The sequence below is a fragment of the Ammodytes marinus genome, assembly GCF_949987685.1.
Source record: "Ammodytes marinus genome assembly, chromosome: 6".
Taxonomy (NCBI): Eukaryota; Metazoa; Chordata; class Actinopteri; order Uranoscopiformes; family Ammodytidae; genus Ammodytes; species Ammodytes marinus.
In genome coordinates this window covers 28,223,318-28,246,235 of record NC_137235.1, presented here as the reverse complement: position 1 = coordinate 28,246,235, position 22,918 = coordinate 28,223,318, and the positions used below count along the sequence as shown (strand labels likewise).

At 40.6% G+C, this 22,918-nt stretch overlaps 1 protein-coding gene across 1 annotated transcript in view; it reads right to left on the bottom strand.

The window, feature by feature from the left end:
- Nucleotides 1–578: 578 nt before the first annotated feature.
- The window catches only part of LOC307252522 (potassium voltage-gated channel subfamily KQT member 5-like), a gene marked incomplete at its 5' end in the record, with an annotated part of 115,458 nt that continues 93,118 nt past the window's right edge, over nucleotides 579–22,918 (bottom strand). The window contains 11 exons of the mRNA XM_080030216.1: nucleotides 579–4,745; nucleotides 5,195–5,321; nucleotides 7,321–7,428; nucleotides 8,147–8,278; nucleotides 9,799–9,907; nucleotides 12,169–12,395; nucleotides 14,513–14,569; nucleotides 16,125–16,151; nucleotides 18,915–19,009; nucleotides 20,316–20,411; nucleotides 21,680–21,790. Of these exons, the coding sequence (XP_079886342.1) occupies nucleotides 3,471–4,745; nucleotides 5,195–5,321; nucleotides 7,321–7,428; nucleotides 8,147–8,278; nucleotides 9,799–9,907; nucleotides 12,169–12,395; nucleotides 14,513–14,569; nucleotides 16,125–16,151; nucleotides 18,915–19,009; nucleotides 20,316–20,411; nucleotides 21,680–21,790 (2,364 nt within the window). The 3' untranslated portion in view covers nucleotides 579–3,470. The remainder of the gene's footprint in view (nucleotides 4,746–5,194; nucleotides 5,322–7,320; nucleotides 7,429–8,146; nucleotides 8,279–9,798; nucleotides 9,908–12,168; nucleotides 12,396–14,512; nucleotides 14,570–16,124; nucleotides 16,152–18,914; nucleotides 19,010–20,315; nucleotides 20,412–21,679; nucleotides 21,791–22,918) is intronic.

Sequence of the window (22,918 nt, the reverse complement as noted above, 5' to 3'; positions counted from 1 at the left end):
TACTACCACATTGTTACAGTATTATGTAGGTTTTATTGTCACTCAAGCCGTGGCAGAATATAAACAGATTCACATTATGGCTGTCTGGTTGCGTGCTGTTGTAGTTTCAATTAGCTTGCTTGTTGATTCTAGCCAAACATAGCGTCAGTAATAAGGCAGAGATGTTTATTTTGCCAAGTCTTTGACGAAGTAGGGCTTTATGTGTTAGCTAAATGCTAATTAGCCAGAGGTAGATTGGCTGCTTGCATGCTCCAGGGTTTTGCAACTTCGAGAAATAAGCTTCAGAAAGTCTTTCGGGGACACCTCAAAACTTCATGCGTGGACCTCTGCTAGACTTGAGCTTCCTTGCAGTCGCACTGATACATGTTACTCTTCAGCTTTTGCACCTTAAACACTGTTGTTGGTGAGCACATGTTCATAAAAGTAAAGATGTTCAAACCGATGTCTTTGTTCCTGGTATCATTCAATGTCACCAAGTCAGTTCATAAGAAATTAGAAAAAACAAACTTTTCGTAGGATTTCCTTTATTGATGAATGAGAATAAAAGTTCACTTGCATTTTCATGACATTTACAGGCTTCGTAAATCTAACTGAGATTATTACTAGTGTGTCAATATGTGCACATAATTTAAATAAATTAAAAAGAAACAGAAGACAGAATGTTAACGTGTCAAAGGCCCGTTTCATGCCCAGTAGGAAAATGATCTCCAAGAAAAAGTCTGAACATTTACGAGGTGTAGAAATGCAACTGAGTGCAACTGTTTCTATTCGGATGGACCTAATGCACATTACAGGAAATTGTAAATATGGAGATGAATATGTACCACCAAAGCAAGGCACCAATATACCGTATGTACTGCAAATTCTTTAGACTTCACATCCGAGCTGAGGTCTTTTTTTATTTTTTTTTTACTTCCGATGCAATCAGTTGGAACCTTAAATAGTGATTTGTTTTATGACACTGCATTCATTCTAAGTTATAGATAGGTTTGGATATGACAACCTCTTCATGCAAAATATATTTAAATATTTGAAGGAAAGTAAAATGCGCTTCCTGAAAGCAAACTGAGCACAAGCCTCCTTCACATATATTCAGGTATTTGATATGGGTCTTCAAAATGCATTGAGGTACTGATACCTAATGGTGTTTGCTCACAACTGAGGCTTCTGGATGCTATAATTGAGGGTATTATTTACCTGCAGCCTGTGGGGCTATCATTATTTTCCTGTGACACCGAGAGAACCGCTAATCCCGACCTGATGCCCCTAATTCTGTACCATGCAACAGGAAATACATTCTGCAGTGAGTCCATTAAAGGAAGCTAAATAATCCCACGTTAAAATGTTTGAAAAAAAAAAAAAAAAAAAAAAAAAACAACATTGGCCATGGTTTAAAAAAAGTATCTTACTGTCATGTTAAAACCAGTTGGCAAAAATAGCCGAAAGCAATACAAAGTTAGATATTTGAACATTTATTTTGGTGTATCTATGCCTGAACCAAAACGAAGTGATCTGCTAACACACACGAAATATGAACCAACGAGTGACATTCAAACTGTGTTTCAATCCATGGCTGTCATCAGCTGGAAAAACAAGCGACCGGGGCAAGAATTCATCTTAGAATAAGCAGCAACTGCTCCTCTGTTCATCTCCTTTGGACTGTACTGAAGAGCCTTCACAGCACCATGGTTATGGAGCGTCAAAACTGGCTGTGCGTGAAAATGGGCATTCTTATCTGTATGAGAAGAAGTGTACATACGTGTGTGCGTGCTTTTAACATAGTGTACCACATACTACTGCAAAATGTTGGCAGAAGTGACGTCAGTAAGAGTCCAAATAATTTGGCAATGTCAACAACATTCTTCTGGGCTTTCCTGCTCTACTTGTCAGTGACAGGTTTTGTTTGTCAAAAGAGTTCCAAAACAACAAACCCACTAATGTCAAATTGTAATTCAAATAAAAAAAGAAAAATACCAATCTTGCTGTTTAGCATTTGTAATCCTATCAACTACAAATGATTTGGACATAACATGCTGTGGCTCAGAAATGTGGATGTCTTGTGTTGTTGTCTGCAAATCAGTTAGCAAACTGTTCAAACTTGCTTGTTTCAATATAAATGTCACCTATTATGCATAATGCACTTTTTCATGTGTATATAACATTAATGTGGGTCCCACGGTGTGTCTAGAGATTCCCAAAGTATGAGAAAAAACGACCATCTCTCTTTTATCCTCCTCCACTTTTCTGAAAACCTGTGTTGATTTTCTATACATAGGACATCATAAGGGAAGAAGCCACTCATTTCAAACCTAACTTAGCACTACCTCCACCTGTAATAAGTATACCCCTGAATCTAACTGGCAGGTAGATTCAAAGCGAGTTAGATTTAGGGCCAATCAGAGAAGACTGGGCTTTTTGGAATGCGGGGCTTAAAGAGACGGTCTCTAAATCGTTTCAGACAGAGGCTGAAAAGAGGAGATTTAGCAATGGTGAGAAATATAAAGGGTGTTTTGGACACTATGCCATGAAAACAGTTTAATGTGTTACTTTTGTTACAGTGACTTTATTTTTATGAGGTAATGCAATGCAGACTGCACTTAAACTTAAACTTAAACTACAAAATGATTCATGATTAATGAACATTAAAAAATGACCCAATCACGTAACTCGAGCGGTTCAAAAGTATGCCAATTTATAAACTGCCATGGATAATATTGCAATTATAAAATACCTGTAGTTTAGGAGCCAAATGCATATCCACTGTTATGGTGCTGGTTGTTTCTTTTGTATAGGATTGTGGGCAACCAAAGTCATTGAGGATATTAATTAATTAAGAATATACACTTCAGGAGGTTCTGTGGTTTCCTTAAATAGACCAACTAGAAATAAAAAAGATATAGTGACAGGAACAAAGAATGAAAAGTTTGGCAATGGTGAGGTAACATTCACTTAATTATGGAAGCCTGTCATGTGACTAAAGAGACTAAAGAGACAGGAAGTAGGTATGTGGGCACATTAAAGTATGAAGTCCCACTTGTTCCATTACTTACAACAGTTGTGCTTGGTATTCTCAGGTTTTTTGTTTCCATGACTTCTGTCAAGTGTAAACTGTATCTTGCTAATCTCAGTACCTTTGGCTGAAAACATGCAATGCTCATTCTCTTTATCAAGGTTATCAACCAATCCTCTTTCAGGATCCAGTTTAGTTGGCTATGTTTTTTAGCCTCAGACTTTAGGCCTTCAACTTTTCGCTCAGATTTGTCAACCGTTCTTAAAAACAAAGAATAACTCTTGCAATGATATGCCATATGTGATCAGCCTGTATGAAAATACTGTGAATCTTATCAAATGGATCAACATAATAATAAACAAAAAAGGACCCTTGTTGTATTCCAACCCTCCCACTCCCCTCCAAAAAGGATAAAAACCGTCTCTGTGAGGTGAGATTGGCGTGCCTTCTGAACACAAGTTTATTTTAGCCGTACGTGTGGCATGTTCAGCAATTCGGTGCTGCCAGCAGATTGCGACGATGCTTGACCGCTGGCCAGACTGGGGTTAGACCCTGCCCCAGTCCTCAGGAGCTCAGAGGAGTAGCTGTGGGCCTCAGAAGTCCCCAGGGACAGGAAGTCCAATCCCTGTGTCTCTATGTCCCTGTCACTGATAAATAGGTCATCCTCACCCCAGCCACCTCCATCACCTCTACCACCACCACCACTTCCTCCTCCAGGGTCTTGGCTGTGGAAGCCAATGGGGGAGTCACTGCTCGTACTAGGGCTTGGAGATGAAAGACTGTGGCTGTGGTGGGCATCCTGGGCGGTCCCCATCAGGTCCTGTACTGACATGGACTTGCCCAGGCACTGGTCCATTTGGCTGGGGCCAGAGCAGCAACCCACGACTGGTGGCACCAAGGGCTGGAGCTCCAGGCTCATGTTTCTCCTCCAGGAGCCTACCACCTTAGCATTTGGCCTACAGTTGCTTTTGGCGGCGCCCAGAAGCTGCTGCCCCAGTCTGCCAAACCCAAGGCCAAGTCCAAGGCCTTCCCCGACACCGCTGCCATCCACCTGCGTCCCTAAACGCCCACAAAAGTCCTCAATATTGGGGGGCGCTTCGGTGATGGACGTTGTTCGTGGAAAGTTGCTCATGCCCCCACTCCGACCGGGAGGGGGCGGTGGTGGAAGCCTAGCCAGAAGAGGAAAGCCTTCATCTCCAATACCGCCGCCACTGCTCATACTATTCGGGGTGAGTATGGGCGGAGAGCTCCCCACGGCGTCATCAGTGCCACTTTCGGGCGTTGTGGTTTGAGCCTGGGTATAACAATGGTGGGGATTATTATGAGGATGATGATGGTGGTGGTGGTGATAATGTTGATGAGGCAGAGGCGGTGGGCTGAAATTGGTGGAGGCCAGGCCAGAGGGAGGTGTGGTAGAGGAGGCATTGAGATTGAGGTTGAGCTCGTTGGGCGGTGCCAAGATGAGATGGAGTCCTGCCTGGGAGAGGTGGGGGTTAGTGGAGGAGCGACTGACGCAGCTGCCAGGAGGGGGCGCTCCACCCCCGCTGCTGCCAGTGCTGGTGACCTGGGTGGAGCAGGACAGGTCCTTGCCGAAGACGGGGGAGTGGTAGTCAGAAGTCTGTTCCAACTCGAACAGGGGCAGAGAGGCGAGCGTGAGGGCCGAAGACGAGCCTTTACGCAAAACCTGACGATAGATATCGAGCAGCGAGTCGAGCTTTGACTCAATAGACTGGACCTGTGGAGAGTACAAGAGAGGATTGAGTGAGCCCCTAATTCTGTACCATGCAACAGGAAATACATTCTGCAGTGAGTCCATTAAAGGAAGCTAAATACTCCCATGTTACAATGTTTGAAAAAAACAACAAAAAAACAACAACATTGGCCATGGTGTAAAAATTTAGATATTTTAGATATAAGATATTTTGGAGTATCTATGCCTGAACCAAAACGAAGTGATCTGCTAAGACACACGAAATATGAACGAAATATGGGGTGCCAAAGATGGAAGTGTTCAAAAATGTATTATGCCTCGTTTCTTAACATCCCTCAGACTAAAAAGAAAAGTTCAACATAAAAGTGTTCTTTCGGAGAATTCCCAGTGGCGCCTCTACTTCCTCTGCCAGCTGAAGATTATTGAATATGCTCTGAAAGAAAATAGAACAAAACAAGAAGCAGAGCACAGACCTGCCGCTCCACTTTACAGACGCGTCCCAGCATGCTCATGTCCTCTAAAATATCTCCATCGGACAGCAGCTTCTCACGAATCTTCTTGTCCAGAGGGATCTGGCCTTTCCCGAGGATTTGGTCCACTCTGGAAAACACACACACACACACACACACACACACACACACACACACACACACACACACACACACACACACACACACACACACACACACACACACAGACATTAACATACAAACACACAATCACTTGCAAAAAAAGGCTTTCTTGATAAGGAGAAAATAGGTGACAAATCCGCAAGGCAGCCCACAGTATGGAAGGAACGATGCAACTGCAACTGAAAAGTAGATTAGAATGAGAACGTTTCCTTCTCCAACAACATCAGCTGAATGTGAGATAATTCTCCCTCACTGGATTTGAGGTTTACTTCATTTGACTGAAAGAAGTCTCCTTTTCCTTTTGTTTTACAGCACAAATTCATTTTCTTTTCTCGATTCAGTACATACACTAACTATTTATATGACATATTCCTGCTCAATCCAGTGAGGTTCAGTAGAAGCTGGTGAATGACATCTCTTTGTTTAGAGAACAGGGTTAAATTCAAGGCAAGCCAAGGCAATGTCATGCAATCATCAACTCCAAAATTGAGGTGGTAGGAAAGAGGGGCCAACCAATAACCTGGCCAAAGCTCTGATGTTTTCATTTGCCGATACTATTTTTTTTTTCTCTTGGCAAGAGACAAAGTTTTCATGCTTCATGTACATCCTGATCTATCACATTCTGACAGTCTGGTGAATGCAGTCCTTTAAAACAGCAATAATCTTATTTTAGTTCTCCCTAAGCAGGTGGAGGGTGTGCGGATATCATGGCCATGGGTTACTTACTGCCCAAGTATACAACCAAGTATTCACTGATTTTGACAAAGTTATTTTGAAAATTAGCATTCTCTAGAATAACTGACTCCAACTTAAATATAATTTTTGTCCAGACATTAGTCATAACCCTATCTGTTGATACAGTTTCTCAAACCCATCTCCAAATCTGATCAGCAGTCTTTGAACAAATTACAGAATACAGTGCATACAACCGTCAACAACAGCAGGGGGCAGTATTACAGCACCGGTTGTGCTTTGAGAATGTAGTTGGGTGTGGAAGTGTGTGTACCAAGCCCCAACCTCAGCGATTTTTACCAGCATCATTATTCATTATACTATCTATGGTGTGTACAGAAGACCGCTCTGTGTGATATGTGTTAGTAACGGGTTGCAAAATCACACAAGGAGACCAGGACCCACCAGAATGCTGCAACACATAACAACAGAGCCAAAGGCCAATGCAAAGTCAGTTTATTGTAGAGTTCAGTTAGTGAGGAGCCCGTCAGAAAGAGCAGTGCTTAACTATATGGAAGTAAATCTGTTTAAACGAATTGGGAAATAAAAAAGTGAACATTGACTTTCTAGCAATTTTTTTTAATATTTTTATTTCTTTATTTAGAAGGAACAGCGCACATTGATAAACATGAGCACCAAAGTTCAACATGTAAATGTGCCAGATTTAGCCATGCAGGCGAATTTTCACCTGTAGTCCCTGAATATTTATTGCATTGCCGACAAAATCAAGGTTTCAAAATCAAGGTGCAATGTCACAAAATAAAAAAAGTATATAACTCCAATGAGATGTATCAACTTAATCCGACGTAACCAATTGCATTTCCGAGCAACTTTAATTCATGTATATTCAATTAATATATACTCATTTGAATTTGAATTTTTGATTCTGAATTTGTGAACATTGAACAATAATGGTGAAATGAGTTCTTGGAAATTTGAAGAGTTGAATTCGGAGGCAACCTAATTCAGACACATCATTGCAATGCTTAGACATTCAAAGTCTTTTTTATTTTATTTTGAAATCCGTGGGTACAGATTTACCTCCATACATAACGGACGTGTGTGAGGGAAAGGTTTCGTTTCACTTCCGGTACAATCAATTCACAGATGAATCTTGAAGCTTTATTCAACCAGATTTCCTTTTGTAGTTGTTGTTGTTTTTTTTAAAATCACCAATTGAATTGAGTGACTGAGAAGTGAAGTGAACCCTTGTGACATGTGAAGGGCATTCTGACCCCTGGGTGGAGTTCTTTCTGCCCTGGCTGTAATAGACAGGCAGGGAGGGGGAGGAAAATGTCTTGGCCCGGCTGCTCAGGGTCTGTGGGCCTACTATCATGTCCAGCCTGTGAAGGAACACGCACACGCACTCACACGCACACACACACACAAGCACACACACAGACAGACAAGCACGCACACAGACAGACAGACAGACAGACAGACAGACAGACAGACAGACAGACAGACAGACAGACAGACAGACAGACAGACAGACACACACACACACACACACACACACACACACACACACACAAAGCAGGCAGAGGTTCACATGTGTATACACACATACAGGCAGAAAATGCAAAGAACAAACATACACAGACATTCACACATGATGTATGATCTTCGAAGAACAAATTGACACGTTTTAGTTTCTGCAGTAATAGTAAATCTGCATATGATTGTTTTGTTTAATGTTTTGTTAGGATTTCATATCACAACGTACATTGTCAATCTGATCATTTTCACAAAGTCATTTGAACTGCTTTTTCTGAGCAGCTTTAGTTAAGCAAACTAGGGAGTGTTTGCTCTATTTCATCTCCTCCAGTGTCAAGTAATTAGTGAGACTGCAGAGCTATGCTTTCCAAGTAGCTTCCCCAACACTGTGTATAAGGTATGAATGCTCGTGCACGCATACACACACAAACACACACACACACACACACACACACACACACACACACACACACCAAGAGACGGATTAGTCTGTTACAGTGTGGTCAAACAGCTTCAGTTAAGCAGCATACACCAGATGCATGAAAGGTGTCCGCTGATTCCTACCTGGTCTGCAGGCTCTTGATGCGACACAGCATGTCCAAGTGACCGGCCGAGTATTGTTCTATCACATCCTTCACATCGTAAGGACGCAGCGTCTCCTTAAACTTCTTCTTGGCTACGTGGAACTTCATTATCCTGCACAAACAGCAGAGAAGTGTAAGAGTCAGCCACAAGGGGAAGCTCTTTACACAGCCAGCACACATGACAAGTGCAGTTCCAGTTTTCCTCGATTGCTTGGACGGTGCGTTTAATGAACCTGGGATCCACATGATTTTTTTATCACCACCTTCTCAATACAGCAAAGCTATTCATTTTGCTAATGTGTTGACTAGGTTTCATTGGTTTCACTTATTTTCCAGAGTGTGTTTCTAACCAGTGAACATAGAATCTATTCACAGCTGATAGGAATGATTCGCATCGTCATTTATCTCTTTATGATGCACCTTTTTGAAACTCCTTTGCACAAATACTCAATCAGTCCTTCTCCATCTGTACAATATGATACTTTTAACAAGTGTGGATCAAAGGGGGTTCCAAGGAAAAGTTGGTAAAAGTTTCCTTTGCATGCTTTTATTTTGAAATGTTGCAGTACAAAAGCTCGGCTAGAATGAATCTGCACACAAAAATGAAATGATTGCATGAAATCTTTCTGGGATATTATCTCTTAACAACTGCTACACATAAGCCGTCACAAACCTTGCTGGATGTTTTTTTTTATAATGTCCATTGAATTGAATGTTCAGGTGTTAAGACTGTTTACATTGGTGTGAAGAAAAGGAAAGTGATTACTTGTTTTCTAGCACTTTCTAAAAACAAGAAAAATGAACTGAAGGTTTTACTGATGAGTTTTAATTCGCTACAGTCTGTGAGTGCACTCGAGTGTAGGGAGGAAGGAATGAGCAAAAGTAGAGTGAAGGTAAAACAGCACTTGAGTGTTTGTGTGAGGCCGTCTTGTTCTGTGACCAATCGAGCTATGGAGCTGGTCTCAGTCACCTTGGTAACCTCTCAGACCTGAGGTGAAGTGAATGACACTATAGAAGCCAAGGGAGCATCTCTGTCAAGTGCCCATGAGCATCTCACTGAAATATTATATCAAAGGATTGGCAAAAAAGCAAGATGCAAGAACATGAGTATGGTTCTGCCATAGAGGAAAATATAATAATTAATCATCTTTAAAATAGGAATAATAATTAATATTTATTATTTATTTATTAATAATAATAATCAAATAATATTTAAATAACGATAAAAACCTATCTTTAATCCCTCTTCAGTTCATTCGCTTTTTAAATTTACAGCATGTGTTATCGATGCGTGTGACTGTTTTTCTTTCACAACAAATATCATGGCTGTGACACACCATGTCCATGTGACATGACCACTTGAAATAACTTTTGCGGTGTCCAATGTTCCCACTAACCATGTTTCCATGTCCCTCAACACATGAACCAACCATGATCTAAATATACACTTCATAAGAATAAATCTACCAGTCATTTCAATCCCCGCCCCTGAGCACGCTCGATCAGGAGAGCTTTTAAAAAAGACATGGGGTATTGCAACCGCGGTGTGTTTGCATGCAACCTCAGCCTTAGGAGAAAACCTCTAGTATTATCTGAATTTTAAGGATCAAGTCTGGCTTTGTTGGACCTCACCTGACAGCTCTGATGACACACTTGACCGAGGGCAGCAAGTCCTCCACCGAGATCTCACAGTGACAGCCCTTATCGTCAAAACCATCCTCTCCTGCCATGTTGGAGTCTGCTGCTTGAGAGAGAGAGAGAGACATATATATATGTAGAGAGAGAGAGGATACACATTCAAGAGCTCAGGGAATCTGACCATGTGTTTACATATGTTGCATTAGTCACAACTGCTCTTTCAGTTTGCATGCAGTCAGTGATCCTTCCATCCATCTCCAACATAGCAGCTGGTCTTATTAATAGTCTTCCCTGCCGGCTTGTAGAACAGGGAAGTTTTTTATTATCTCACATACCTACCACATTTGCAATGTTTTAGGATTGCAACTAACCAAGGTCTTGTCAAGTGATGATACAAAAACAGCTTTAAAGGTCACCTATTATGATTATGAAAGATGAACTTTTTGACAGTTGTTCAACATTAACATGTGTCCCCACTCTGTCTAGAGACTCCCAAAGTTCCAAACCTCCACCTCTGATAACAAGCCTCCAGATACCCCTGAATCTAACTGGCAGTAAGATTCAAGATTTGGGGATTTTTAGATTTGGGATGAGAGTCAGAAACCTCCCAAAGCGTGTCAGATCCGCATGGGCTGAAGAGTATGCGTCTGTTAGTTGAAACATACTGAGTATTAAGATACAGTGACTTACTGTATGTGCTTCACGTCCACCTGCTGAAAACGTTAGACAGTGCTGGAAAAGGAACGGTTTCCCAACTGCAAACATCTGAACTAGCCAATATGTGAGTACAGTAAACCATCAGGGGCCGTATTCACAAAACATTTTATCTTAGCGCTAAGAGTACTCCTAAGGAGCACTAAAAGTTCTTAGTAAGGAGTAATTTCTTAAAACCTATTCACAAAGCTGATAAGATCAACTTTTACTAAGGAATGGGAGGAACTCCTAAGCTGAGAATAGAGGGCGGTGTTGACCCTGTTGCTATGGATGATGTCATGTTCATACCTTCTATGCCCACAGTGATTGGCTGAGAGGGAATGAGAGCTAAGAGTGAGTTTATGATAGAAACACTGTGGAGATATCCATATCGTGTCGCTGTATTAAAGTGAAGAGTTTTTATATACAATTAATGACAAGTGACACTGATTTAACATGAAACCAAGATACTGCAGGGTTTCCCACACATTCGTTCACAATTAACCTACAATAGCGCCACATAGGTCTATTAATTTAAAATGTTACAATGATTTGAATCGGAAAAAATATCCTCATTGAACAGCTGCACGCCATGCACTCTCACTGTATTTCCCTCAACGGCGGACTATGCCGCAATAGTCAGACAGCGGCAAACCAGGAAATTCGCAATTTAGAAACAACAACTGGCGAAATCGTAAAGTGCATGCGGAAGGAAAAAGGCGAGACACGCAACTGTACAGTAGCGGACCTGTGGAATGGAGGAGTTGGAAGCGCCACATATGGGCCTACTCTAGTAACAAATTAAACCCAAACGTGACACCAACAGTAACTTTCAGTGCATCGTAAACCCAAAGCAACTGCAGGAAAAGGAACTTAATACATAATTTTTTATATAAATATAATAAATATAAATGTGTCTATACTTTCTAAACATAGCTTTACTAAGATCATTAAACCCTTACAGCTATTAAGGTACCTTTTGTAAAGCTCACTAGCATTAAATCTCTCCAAAATGCCATCAAATGAGTGTCTGTGATTTACTCTTAGTGACTTAGGAGTCCTCTCGAGGACTCCTAGCTTTTTATAGATTTAGGAGCTAGTTTTAGCGCTAAAATGCTTTGTGAATTACACTTATCTTAAAAAGTTAGGAGTCCTAAAATTAGGAGTGAAACGCCCCTTATTTTTGAGAGTTACTCCTAAATCAGCACGTTAGGACCTACTCTTAGCCTTAAAATGTTTTGTGAATACGGCCCCTGATCTCCATCTAACCAGCTCACCACTTTGGTTCAGGGCTAGCTTGGTTATTAATTCCTCCCCAGCAGCAGGTCTCATCCAGCTGGCCTGCTCTGACACCCCATATGGCTTCCACCACCTTCTCTATCATTCCATCAGTCCACCCACCAAATCAAACGGGCAGTTACCCAGGAAGGCCTGCCAGGCCGGCACTGCTGGGCCAATAGCTGAAGGAGCAAATGGCCATTAGCATTCCTCCAGTAATCTGGCTGAATTCCGGTGGGTTATGTTGTTGGCCAGAAACACCTCAATTAAATACATGTAAAGAAGATTGGGTTATCTCACACTTGGACATAGAGGAATAGTTGGCCATTAGTTATCCCTCTGAGGGTGTCCACCCAGGAAATGGCGTGGTGGTTAATAGACAGAGTCACTCACCATCTGTGGTGGAGCGCGACTGGCTCTTGAGGCGCAGTGAGGGTCTGAAGCGCGTGCGGTCGTTGAAGCTCCAGCTCTTCTGCACCTTGGCGGGGCTGGTGGCCTCGGTGCCGGCCTCCGCCACCGGAGAGCGCCGCTCGTTCACGGAGGACGACGTCTGCCTGTTCTTGATGCTCTGACCTCGGGGGCTCGCCAACCTCACGCGCTCCTTGAAACTCAACTTCTGACTGTAGAGTGACATGGGGATGGGGGGGGGGGGAGATGAATAAGAAGGGAATGGTGTTGTGAAGAGGTGGAATGAAGGACAGATAAAGATATGTTACTGACAAATCAATCTATTTTTGAGGAGGCAACCACATCACATTATCCAAGATTCCTGACAAAATGCCGTTCCTTTCCAAGGTCATCATTCAGACTTTTATCTGCTAATATAACGGCGAAAGGGCTGCAGGACAAGATGGAGACAGACCAGCATGCATTGCAACATTGCAGCAGGTGCCTTAGACAAAATGCAAGCTCAGGTTAGGTGTGATGCGTCTTTGCTTTGATGTGTGCGTGTTTTCAAATGTCTTTCTTCTACATGAGCAACAGTGGAAATCGATGCTATGTGGCCGATAAGTTAGCATGTGTCACACTGTTATATTAAAAAGGTGGAGTCAGCAATTCTGGAGAATGCTTGTAGTCAAAATCCCTTTTTGTCAAAATCAGTGAATATCTCCTCATGCTCCGCTACCTGTCCATACTGTGTGTGCGCTGAAAAAAACAGTGTTAATACAAAGCTGTAATCAGGCACGTTACCATAGCTATGGTGGGCCCCCTTCCAGTTTACACAGCATAGGCTCTGTATTAACACCAGATTTATTTTCAGCGTACACAGTATGGACAGTTAGTGGATTGTGAGGAGATATTCCCTGATTTTCAAATACTGAAGTGTTCTCTAAAATCACTGACTCAATTTTTAAGTGATTAAAAGTTTAAATTTCTTATGTGATATCAATCACCATGAGTTATAGGATTTATTACACATAAATTCCATGTCACGTGACATGACAGGGTGAGGTTAGCGACGGAAATAAAGGGAAGTGACCTGTGGAAAGCCTATGAGTGGGACAATGAGATGAAGGAGGAAGAAAAGGGAGTGGCTGATTCTGTGTTTGTGCAGCAATATATAATGATGACGTCATGCAAAGGCAGTCCACAAGCGCCAGGCATGGCTCATTAACAGGTGTTACCATTCAGTAGGCCTATATCTTCGATTGCACATGTAGTATGACGTCATAGGATAAGGCTTGTATCTGAATTTTTATTTTGTCAACAAATCTAATGAAAAGAACCAAACCAACAATGTGTTGCTGTGTCTCTCAATACTTTCTGACCTCCCAGTTCTGTCTGTAGCAACAGCTTAGTGGTTAATACAGAAGAGGTACATATTTAAAAAAGGGGTCACAAATGTTTTTTTAAAGGACACATATTATTCTCAATTCTAGTTCAAAATTGTAATTTGGATTTCTACTAGAAACAGTGCTCATGGTTAAGTGTTCCAAAAGAAAATTATATTTCCCACAGTGCCTCCTATTTTCAGATTCTGTCTGAAACGCTCCGTTTTCGAGCCTCTTTAAGCCCCGCCTTCCAAAAAGCCCAGTCTGCTCTCATTGAATCTTACTGCTGGTTACATTCAGGGGTATATGGGGCTGTACTTATCACAGGTGGAGGTATCGCTAAGTTAGGTTAATAAGGGGAGGCGTAGCCTCTTCCCTTATGACATCATTTGGGGAGAGAAATCTGACTGGGGTTTTTGAACACAGGTTTTCAGAAAGGTGGAGAAAACGTGTCTTGAACAGCAGTTAAAGCTTCTTTCTAAAAAAGTATGAATATAAAATATCACCAAACCTATGGCATGATGTATGTATGAGTGACACCAGCCTGCCATGACAAGTGACAGAGATAGTAAAGAAGAGTTTAAAGTTTGTATCAGAGATATGGGGAGTGGAGCGTGACATCACCAGGGCAAAATAATACAGTCAGGAAAAAGTTAACCGATGTTAATAATTTTGCAGGATCTGCTAGCTGTAATGCGACCTGGAATAGATATTCTGAGAGCAAATGTAGTTTAAAAACCAGAAAGCACAACAGGCAGAAGTAGCGCATAGCTCAGGCAAGGATTAAACTAAGGCAGATAGTGTATTATTCTTTAAAGGCGACCCATGTCTCCCTGCAATATGTAATTACTCTCTGCTCTCTGCGGCTACGCAGCCTCCTACAGATTCCCATGCACCAAGAATTAGTCAGCATTCCCAAATGAAAAAGAGATGTCATGTAACAGGGGAGCAGAAGCGCCGTGTACCTATGTTTCCGAGTGGTACGTCTCCTCAGTAGCTTCTGTTTATTACTAAGAGTTTTACTAAAAACAAAAAACCAAGGGGAAGATAGACATACGGTGATGTGTTACATGATGCGGACAACAGAGGAGAGAAAATATTTACCTCTGGAGGTTTTGTGAGGAGAAACATCCCCTCTTCACCCATTGCCTTTTCTATGAGACCCTTTAGATTTAAACCCTTGTGCTTTTTACTACTCATTTATTGTTTTGCTTCAGAGTTTACTTGAGTGACAGCAGGTTAAGGTGAGACACAGGGGAAGAGTGTAAAACATTATTTAATGATAGGTATCAGCAGGAAATGTTGCCAGTTGATCACTTACATTAAAACTGTTTGCTTTTTTTGTTTGACACATTACACAGAAAAGCTTGAATTTTTATTTTTTTGTTGCAAATTCTGACGTGTTTTTAAAAGAACAAAACGTATAAATCAGACAATAGCAACATACGACCAAAACCAAAAAAAAATCTCAAAATTGACCAGCGCTTGAAAGAAAGTATGTTCTTTCCTGCAGTGTCTTGGCTTTTAAATGCCTGACATATTACGCAATGATCATTTGAAATACTGCATATACTGTACGAAGGATATGAAGGACAAAGTCATTTGGCACAGTTTCTGCCTGCCTGGCGATTTTAATTCTGCTTCACAAATGGCCGGCTGGCATTTAGAAAAGCAGAAAGAACAGAGATAATTGAGCTCAGTGGAGGGAAAATGAACATCTCGAAAAAAGGCAGCAATTTGGTGACTCACGTACTTCATGTCGAGATCCCTCATTTAACTATGTGAAATTCAGCTGGACGCTGGCAACAAGTGCCTGACTCACCAACAGTTTGTGGCCGGTATCATTTTAGGCACTGGTAGGTTTCGAGAGGGTATTGTTATGGAGATGGATTTTTTTTTTGTTAGTTTCACTTAATGTAATAATGTAATAATAATGATATGAGGCAGCTCCAGTTGGACTGTGACATGTGGATTTTAAATATAGATCTGAAGTGGAGATGTAAGGAAACAGAGAGTGTCTTTGTATATTTGCATTGAGTATGGTTGCCTATGTTTTGAGCGCCTCAGCATATGGAGGTAAACGTTTATTATGTATTAGGGTCTTATAGCACTGTGTTGGTTTTTACAGCCCGTTTGGTTTATTCAATATTTTAAATTATTATCATTATCAGGAGCTGGTGGAGAACAGAGCAAAGCAACAACAACAACAACAATGATTACATTAGGTTTAATGGACACAACTCAATAAAAGCTGATGTTGTGCCAAGTCTGATTGATGTGTAAACTGTTTGCTCTCATTTGCCTTTACCAAAGGTGATATGTCAGTTATTTTTGGTGCTGCCCCCTAGTGGCCACTCAATGAAACATAATATGCAAGTTTAGGAAATATAAATATGTTTTTTTTTTTTTACAAACCTTGTTCTTACACACAAGCAGCCATACAAGACTTCTGCTCAAATAAAATCCAACATTGAAAAGAATAAAAAAATATTTAATTCTATCTATTTAACTCAGCCCTATATACTTAAATTACGGAGCTACAACATAATGGAAGAGAGTGAATGTTCAGTCACAAACCTTGTGGTGGACTCTCCCTGCTCCTTCCTGGAGTGGACAGGTAAGAGGGAGAAAAAAACATGTTAGAAATAATCTTTTCCTAATACATACTGGTACTATTGCATACTATATACTATACTATTGCATACTATATACTGTACTCACACATGTTTTAGCCCCCTTCTACTACAAATCACAAAGTCTTTAAATCGCAACTTAACATGTTGAGTGTCAAGCCTGCATTAGGTTTTTGTCAAAGTGGCATCATTTTTATGAGGTAATGCAGTACAGACATTTTGAATTCCATAATGTATGATTGAAAAAACTGGAATTTAGCCTGGATATCCACGGCCGAGGGACTACACAAATCAAACAGTTTAGTTTGCGAGAGTCTGCTGCTTTTTCAAATTAGACTTTTATGCTGAAAAGAAAGTATTTGATTGATGAAATGAGTGTCTGCGTGCAACTGTAGCAATATGGAAAAAAACGTGTATATAACCTGTATTTAGAAATGATGGTCATAAGTGTTAGGCATACATGATTTGTAGTAAAGGAGCTATAACCTGCAAGCCTTTATGCCCATTTAAATCAGAATGATATGCAGAAAATCTCAGGCTAGCAACTCATCGATCAATAACAAGCATTCCTGGGGAAACAGAGCTTAACAAACAGCAGGCTCACTACAATCATGCCGGTCGATGCAGACCATTCAGACAAAACAAAAGAAAGAAGGAAGGGACTGAGTGAGTGGAGATCTGTTCACTATATCACTTTAAACTGTGTCTTTGTAAAGTAATTGTTTGTGTTCGTTAAGTTAATTATGCCTGCAGAACTATACAGCATGTCTTGCAGATGGTTTTATATATAGAATATTTCCAGGCTCCATACACAAGTTTCTGAGAGGCGTCACATTGACATGTACGTACAGGGGGGTAGAAGACAAACCACACACTGATACTGTAAGTGAAAAAAAACGAAGAAGAACTTTTAAATGTTCGTGACATGTCTCATTGTCCTCTGATGATTATAAATGACTTGTAACAGCAAACAAGGCCAATCAAGAAACCCTATTTTAATATAGTTCTTATTTATTCCTTTGCTCGGGTCCGGATCCTTGTGCCAACTGAGACCAAACCATTTAAGACCGGCGGACCAGTGTTTATGAACGGAACTAAATCAAAGTCTACTTTGCTTTACCATCTTCATATTACCAATATTAATCTTGCTTCACATATGAATACTTTTTCTCATCGGGATGCATCCTGCGTTCTCGCTATAAATCGCTTCCAAAACAAATGCACACGCTCGTGTGAAAAAAAAACACTACCGCTTTATTCCAAAGGGGCCGCTAGAATGAACAAAAACTGAAAGTTCCTCGCAGTCCTGTTTGGAATCAGCGATTCCTGAGAACACTTATTGTCGAAATCACTATTTAGTCAAAATCAGTGAATACCTCCTCATGATCAGCAAATCGTAGGACTGTATTGGCAAGTTATTACATTATAGGTCGCTACACATGAGTTGTCCGCCGCCCATGCTGCGTACACATACAAGTACTTGATTGTTTGAAAGAAGGATTTATAGCCTACTGTGTCTTTGTGTGTAGCTCTGACAGGTACTAAAGCCACTGACAGACCGAAGTAGCTGCACTGTACCCCTGAATGACAAAGGCCATCAGTGCTCAGTGGCAACACCGTTTAAGTGCTGCAAAATCAAAAAGGCTTGATCGGCTGATTGAGGAAACATACATATAACATAAATAGATACACCGCCGGGGGTGAATAGATTTGCTGCCTCAGACCCTTTAAAGTGACATAAGTGTCGTAGAAGTCAGCGGACCATTGAGCACTCAACTGTCTGGAGTCAACAACAGAGAGCCTGGCACAGTGGGAATGTCTCGGAGGGCAGACATTTTCATTTATATAATAGCTGCAAAAAAATGAAGGGGTTGTTTAGAGATGTTTGTAAAGTCAGCGCTTTCAATTTTTCCGAATCAAGCAACTGGAGTTAATGGAGCCTGGAAATGATCTGTTTCTTTCCTGATGGCTGTGGAACAATTTCTCATAATAAAAATAATAAAAAAGGTAAAATCAAAGCATTTACATTTTCAATAAGGCGACAGACACAGATACGTTAAACAATAGGACCGTACATTAAAACATTAAATTAAAAGCCCTGAGTAAACAGCCGATATGATGGTTGTCTACCCATGATATGGTCGTTAATAGATCCCCCTTTTCACCAGTTTAATGGGGAGAAAACGGAGACATAAACCTACTTTATCCTGTTTTTGAGGAAAATGAAATAATTATTTTTTAAACCTTTGCCATGAGAGCCTTTCTATCAACACATAGCAACCAAACCATCTCCAAACCCTCGTAGCACAATAGAGATCATATACTTCCATTGGCTGAATATTATAATAATATGATGCATATTTCAAAACCCATGTGCATTGTGCATGCCTTATTAGCCTATAATTCACAATTTCCCCACTGAAAAATAAGCATTGTGGCGGCCATTAGGCTTCTGTTTTTTAGATGCAATGTGCATGCACTCTTACAAGCACATAGGAGTACATTAGATCAACCTTAAGAATGCTGCTGCTGCTGGTAGCCAGACAAGGCTCTCTCTACTTCCCCATTAAACTGGGTGAAAAGGGCCATATAATAACACTGATACAATGGGTAGACAACAGTCCGATCGGGTTGAATAACAGATCAGTTCAAATGTACTTCATTATAGAGGTAAAAGATGGCTACAGAGGCACAGACACCAAATACAGACACTAGCTGCCATAGTTGTACCTACTTTGTGGGACTGCAGGTGTGCAACGCCTTCAAGTGAGGCTTCCAGGTAGCAATGGAAACCGAGTTCTCATCAGCCGAATAACTACGCCACACACACTGCATGCAGAACACACAAAGCCAGGGAGAAGAGAATAGGGATACAGAGGAGACCCACCCAACCCCAGAACAAACAAAACAAATAAAAAAATAAAAAATAAATGGAAAGAATAAAAAATTAAATACATTAAAAAAAAGTAGGAGTAAGAAGAAAGAGGGGGACGAGAAGAGAAAAAACAACAAATGAAAAAGCTGATTAGTGAAACCAAACAACAAGTGTGTCAGGGGTCTGTGGTTGGGCGGAGGTCCGGCATAGATACATGCCTGTGTGAGGGCAGGAGGCTCTCATAGTGCTGCCACGTGGCCTCCAGGTGAGGCCTGGAGCCGTCAGTGGAGTAATAACGCCACACAGCCTGGGACAACATCATGGGCGTGGACAGGGTGAAGAGGGGGAGAGGTGGAGGAAGGGGGGGGAGGAAGAAAAGAAAGCGTGTGTAGAAATGTATGAGGAGGACCCGTGTTGGGCATTAACTGTACTCGTAACGAGTCGTGTAACTATATACTAACAGAATTATTGTAAAAAATATTACCATCACTACAAAATGAAATAACTTGTAGCTTTCTGTTTGTCATTGTCAGGTTATTGTTGAAGGGCTATTTTGATAAGCTTGTTAAGGCCTACGTTTGTATATTGTTGCGTTGGTCTATTTGTTTGAGCCCCGCTACTGTTTACAGTTCCTTTATCAACCAACTAAATTGTATAAGAGATTGTCTGTATTAAGTTTATACCAATCCCTTGAGAATAGGGCTTTAGTCTATAGTCACACATGCAAAGGTCTGTGTTTTGAGGACAATTTTGTTGTGATGCAGCGGAAAGTAGCAAGTAGCCAGTTACTTTTGGCATGTAATAAGTAAATTAATAATCTTTAAAAAAAATAATTAAATTAAAGAGTTATGAGCAATTTATAAATTTTTCGGAGTAACAACAAGCTTACTTTGTCGACTAAGAAAGTGAGGTCAGCACCCCCGCAAATACAGGATGAAACAGTAAGTGTTTGTAAAGATCAGACTGGAAAAGAAGGAAATGTATGAAGCAGACGAGAGGGGGATGGAAGAAATGAAGCTACATGCTAATGTGTATAATACGGTATATATTCAATCGGGGTAATTTCAGGGTTTCATAGAGTCCACCAAGGACACAGAGAAACAGGAAGAATGATAACAACAATACAGAGCTTTGAAACACTTTTTATATTATTCCGGCATGTTGGTTACTTGGACGCTATGTGTGAACAATTGACATATAGTTTGATTCTACAGCCCCAAAACAGTCATGTGAGTGAGAGAAAGAGAGTGTGAGCTTTACCTGGATGAGGTAGGCTGCTGGGTTCCTCCTCTTCTCAAAGTGCTTCTGTCTGTGCTGCTCCTGCACCTTCAGGGCAAAGCCTGAGCCTAGAATGCCCTGGGAACCAGATTGATGACTAGAATTAGATGCATGTGTACTCCAATGGCTTAACATTGAGCTGCTGAGAAAGGCACTACAACTATGACAACGTTCATCGTGGCAGTGTTTTTTTTTTTTTTATATATTTTAATTTCACCTGAAGGAATAGTTTTGGGACATTTTGTGCTGATTGGCTGTTTTGTTGAGAGTCAGAAGAGGCGACCCATACCTCTCAAAGCTAGAATCCCATTAAAGGTGCAGTGTGTAAAGGAGAAATTGGCGTTTTTCAGACTTGGTAAAAAATGGCATATAATTTTCCTAAGTATGTTTTAAAGGTGCTACGAGGAACTTTTACATATTTCTGAAACTGTCTAATTTTTCCTCCGATGATCATGAATGTAACAGCAAACGAGACCATCAGTGCAACGAATGCTATTTTTATATCTTTATACAGTAACACAGAATAGACAAACAAAAACGTTTTTATATCAAGTGGGTGTCCTGGGGAAATGCACTCGGTTAAAAACAAAGTACTATGGAATAAATAACTAAATACATCTTCACCTCATCACTTGATATACTTGAGGCAGTGGTGGATGATGCCATCTTCAGTAACTAGCTTCTTGTCCCGTAAATTCTCCAAAAGGGAGGGGTTAGCTGCCATGTAGAATCCCACCGATAGATACCGCTAAGTATTCAGATATTACAGACTGCACCTTTAATGTTGCAACAGCTTTTGGGCCTTCCTCTCTTATTGTGAATGTGGTGTGCTTCCACTTTTCAAAATTAATCGAAAAATGAACGCTATAAACAGCAGCGACTGGCTTGAATCTTGCTTGAGACAGGCTAGCTGTGTTCAAGTACTAGGCTAAGCTAAATGCTTACTACTCCATAGAGACATTAGAGTGCTACTGATCTGCGAGAAAACAAATCATTGTATGTCCCACAATGCACGGCTATTTAGAGTGATTTGAGTTCAAGGCTTTTCATTTGTTGGAAGATTTGATTGCTTAAATTCTAGGAGTTCTACTTATTTGCACTGAACTAAGAGGAGCTATATACAGTTTTGTTGTAAAGTAAGGTTATGTTTACATGTAAAGCTATTGTGTGCATCCTTAAGGGATGTAGCAAACATGTTGAATACACGTCCAAACTCACACAAAAAAAAACAGACATATTTTTGAATATTTTGAAACCTTGACATCGCCCCATAGAGGCACTCGAGGTCTCTATAACCTACAAAGATATTCACTTGAAGGATTTCACTTGCAAGATGTCAGACTTACTGCTGGCAAGGCGAAGAAGGAGATGCCCAGGAGAGCAAAGCCTGCCGACAGCATGCGTCCTGTCCACGTCTTTGGTGTCTTGTCTCCATAGCCGATGGTCGTCAGCGTTATCTGTGAGAACAAATGACTTATCACCCTATCTCTGGACATTTATACAGATGAGAAGGACATTTTGATCAGCTCAGAAGGACATTTCAGCTCAGAAAAAAAACTATTTCTTCAATAAAAACACGTTCCCAAAACAGTGGATATCTTGGAATACATGTTGCATTTGCGAGCGTTTTATAAGATTGGACCAATAAATGGTAAAGACTATAATGTATCTGTCATTTTATAGACACACGGAACTTTCGGGTTTCTTCCTGTGCATCGTCCAGAACGACACTGGCATTATCTTTGTCTTTTTTAGCTCATACTTGATCTGATACTTTATCTTAGTTTTTACACTGCGTATTATATATGGTGTCTTTGTGGAACTATAGACAGTTCTACATCAGGGTAAATGAGAATATGTATATAATGTATATATACTGTATATATATATATTTGGGTGTACTGCTCCTTTAAGAGAAACATTAAAATAACTTATCTTTATGTGTCAGTAATATTGTGATTTACGTTAACATTTTCAGCATCTGCCTTTATTTACATTTGACTATTTTGTGTCAATAGTCTTTTGGAATTCTGTTTACATGTGTTTCCTCTTCCTTGTGCTGGAGTGGAGCCAGACAGAGGCCTTGACACCTAGCCAGTCTATGGTGCCTTGTTCTCAGTAAACTGATAAAAGCCTGTCGCTGAAATGTTTATCCTGCCTTGGTGAAAAAAAGCTTTTTGAGACATAGCGTGTGTGTATGTGTGTTGTTGTTGTTGTTGTTGTTGTTGTTGTTGTTGTTGTTCTTAATGTGTTATGGTTATGACCTAAGAATGATCTTTGAAGACACAATGAGCGGCCATTTTGTGAACAACACTACATCTTTCACTGTTTGCATGGAATCAAAATGAGAGGACTCAAATGACTATAAAGAGGGGGCCAATGAATGGTGTTTCAATACAGGAATAAACAGAGGTGATAATGATTCATAGCGATGCTACTTAGCACATCAAAATCCAACCACTCATTAGAGCTATTCACGTGTGTGTGTGGTAAAAGCCTGAAAGGGAGCATTTTAATGCAGTGTATTCACTATTTAGGCAAACAAAGCTAGCTGTGAACTAGAATTGGCACTGCCTGCTTACTTT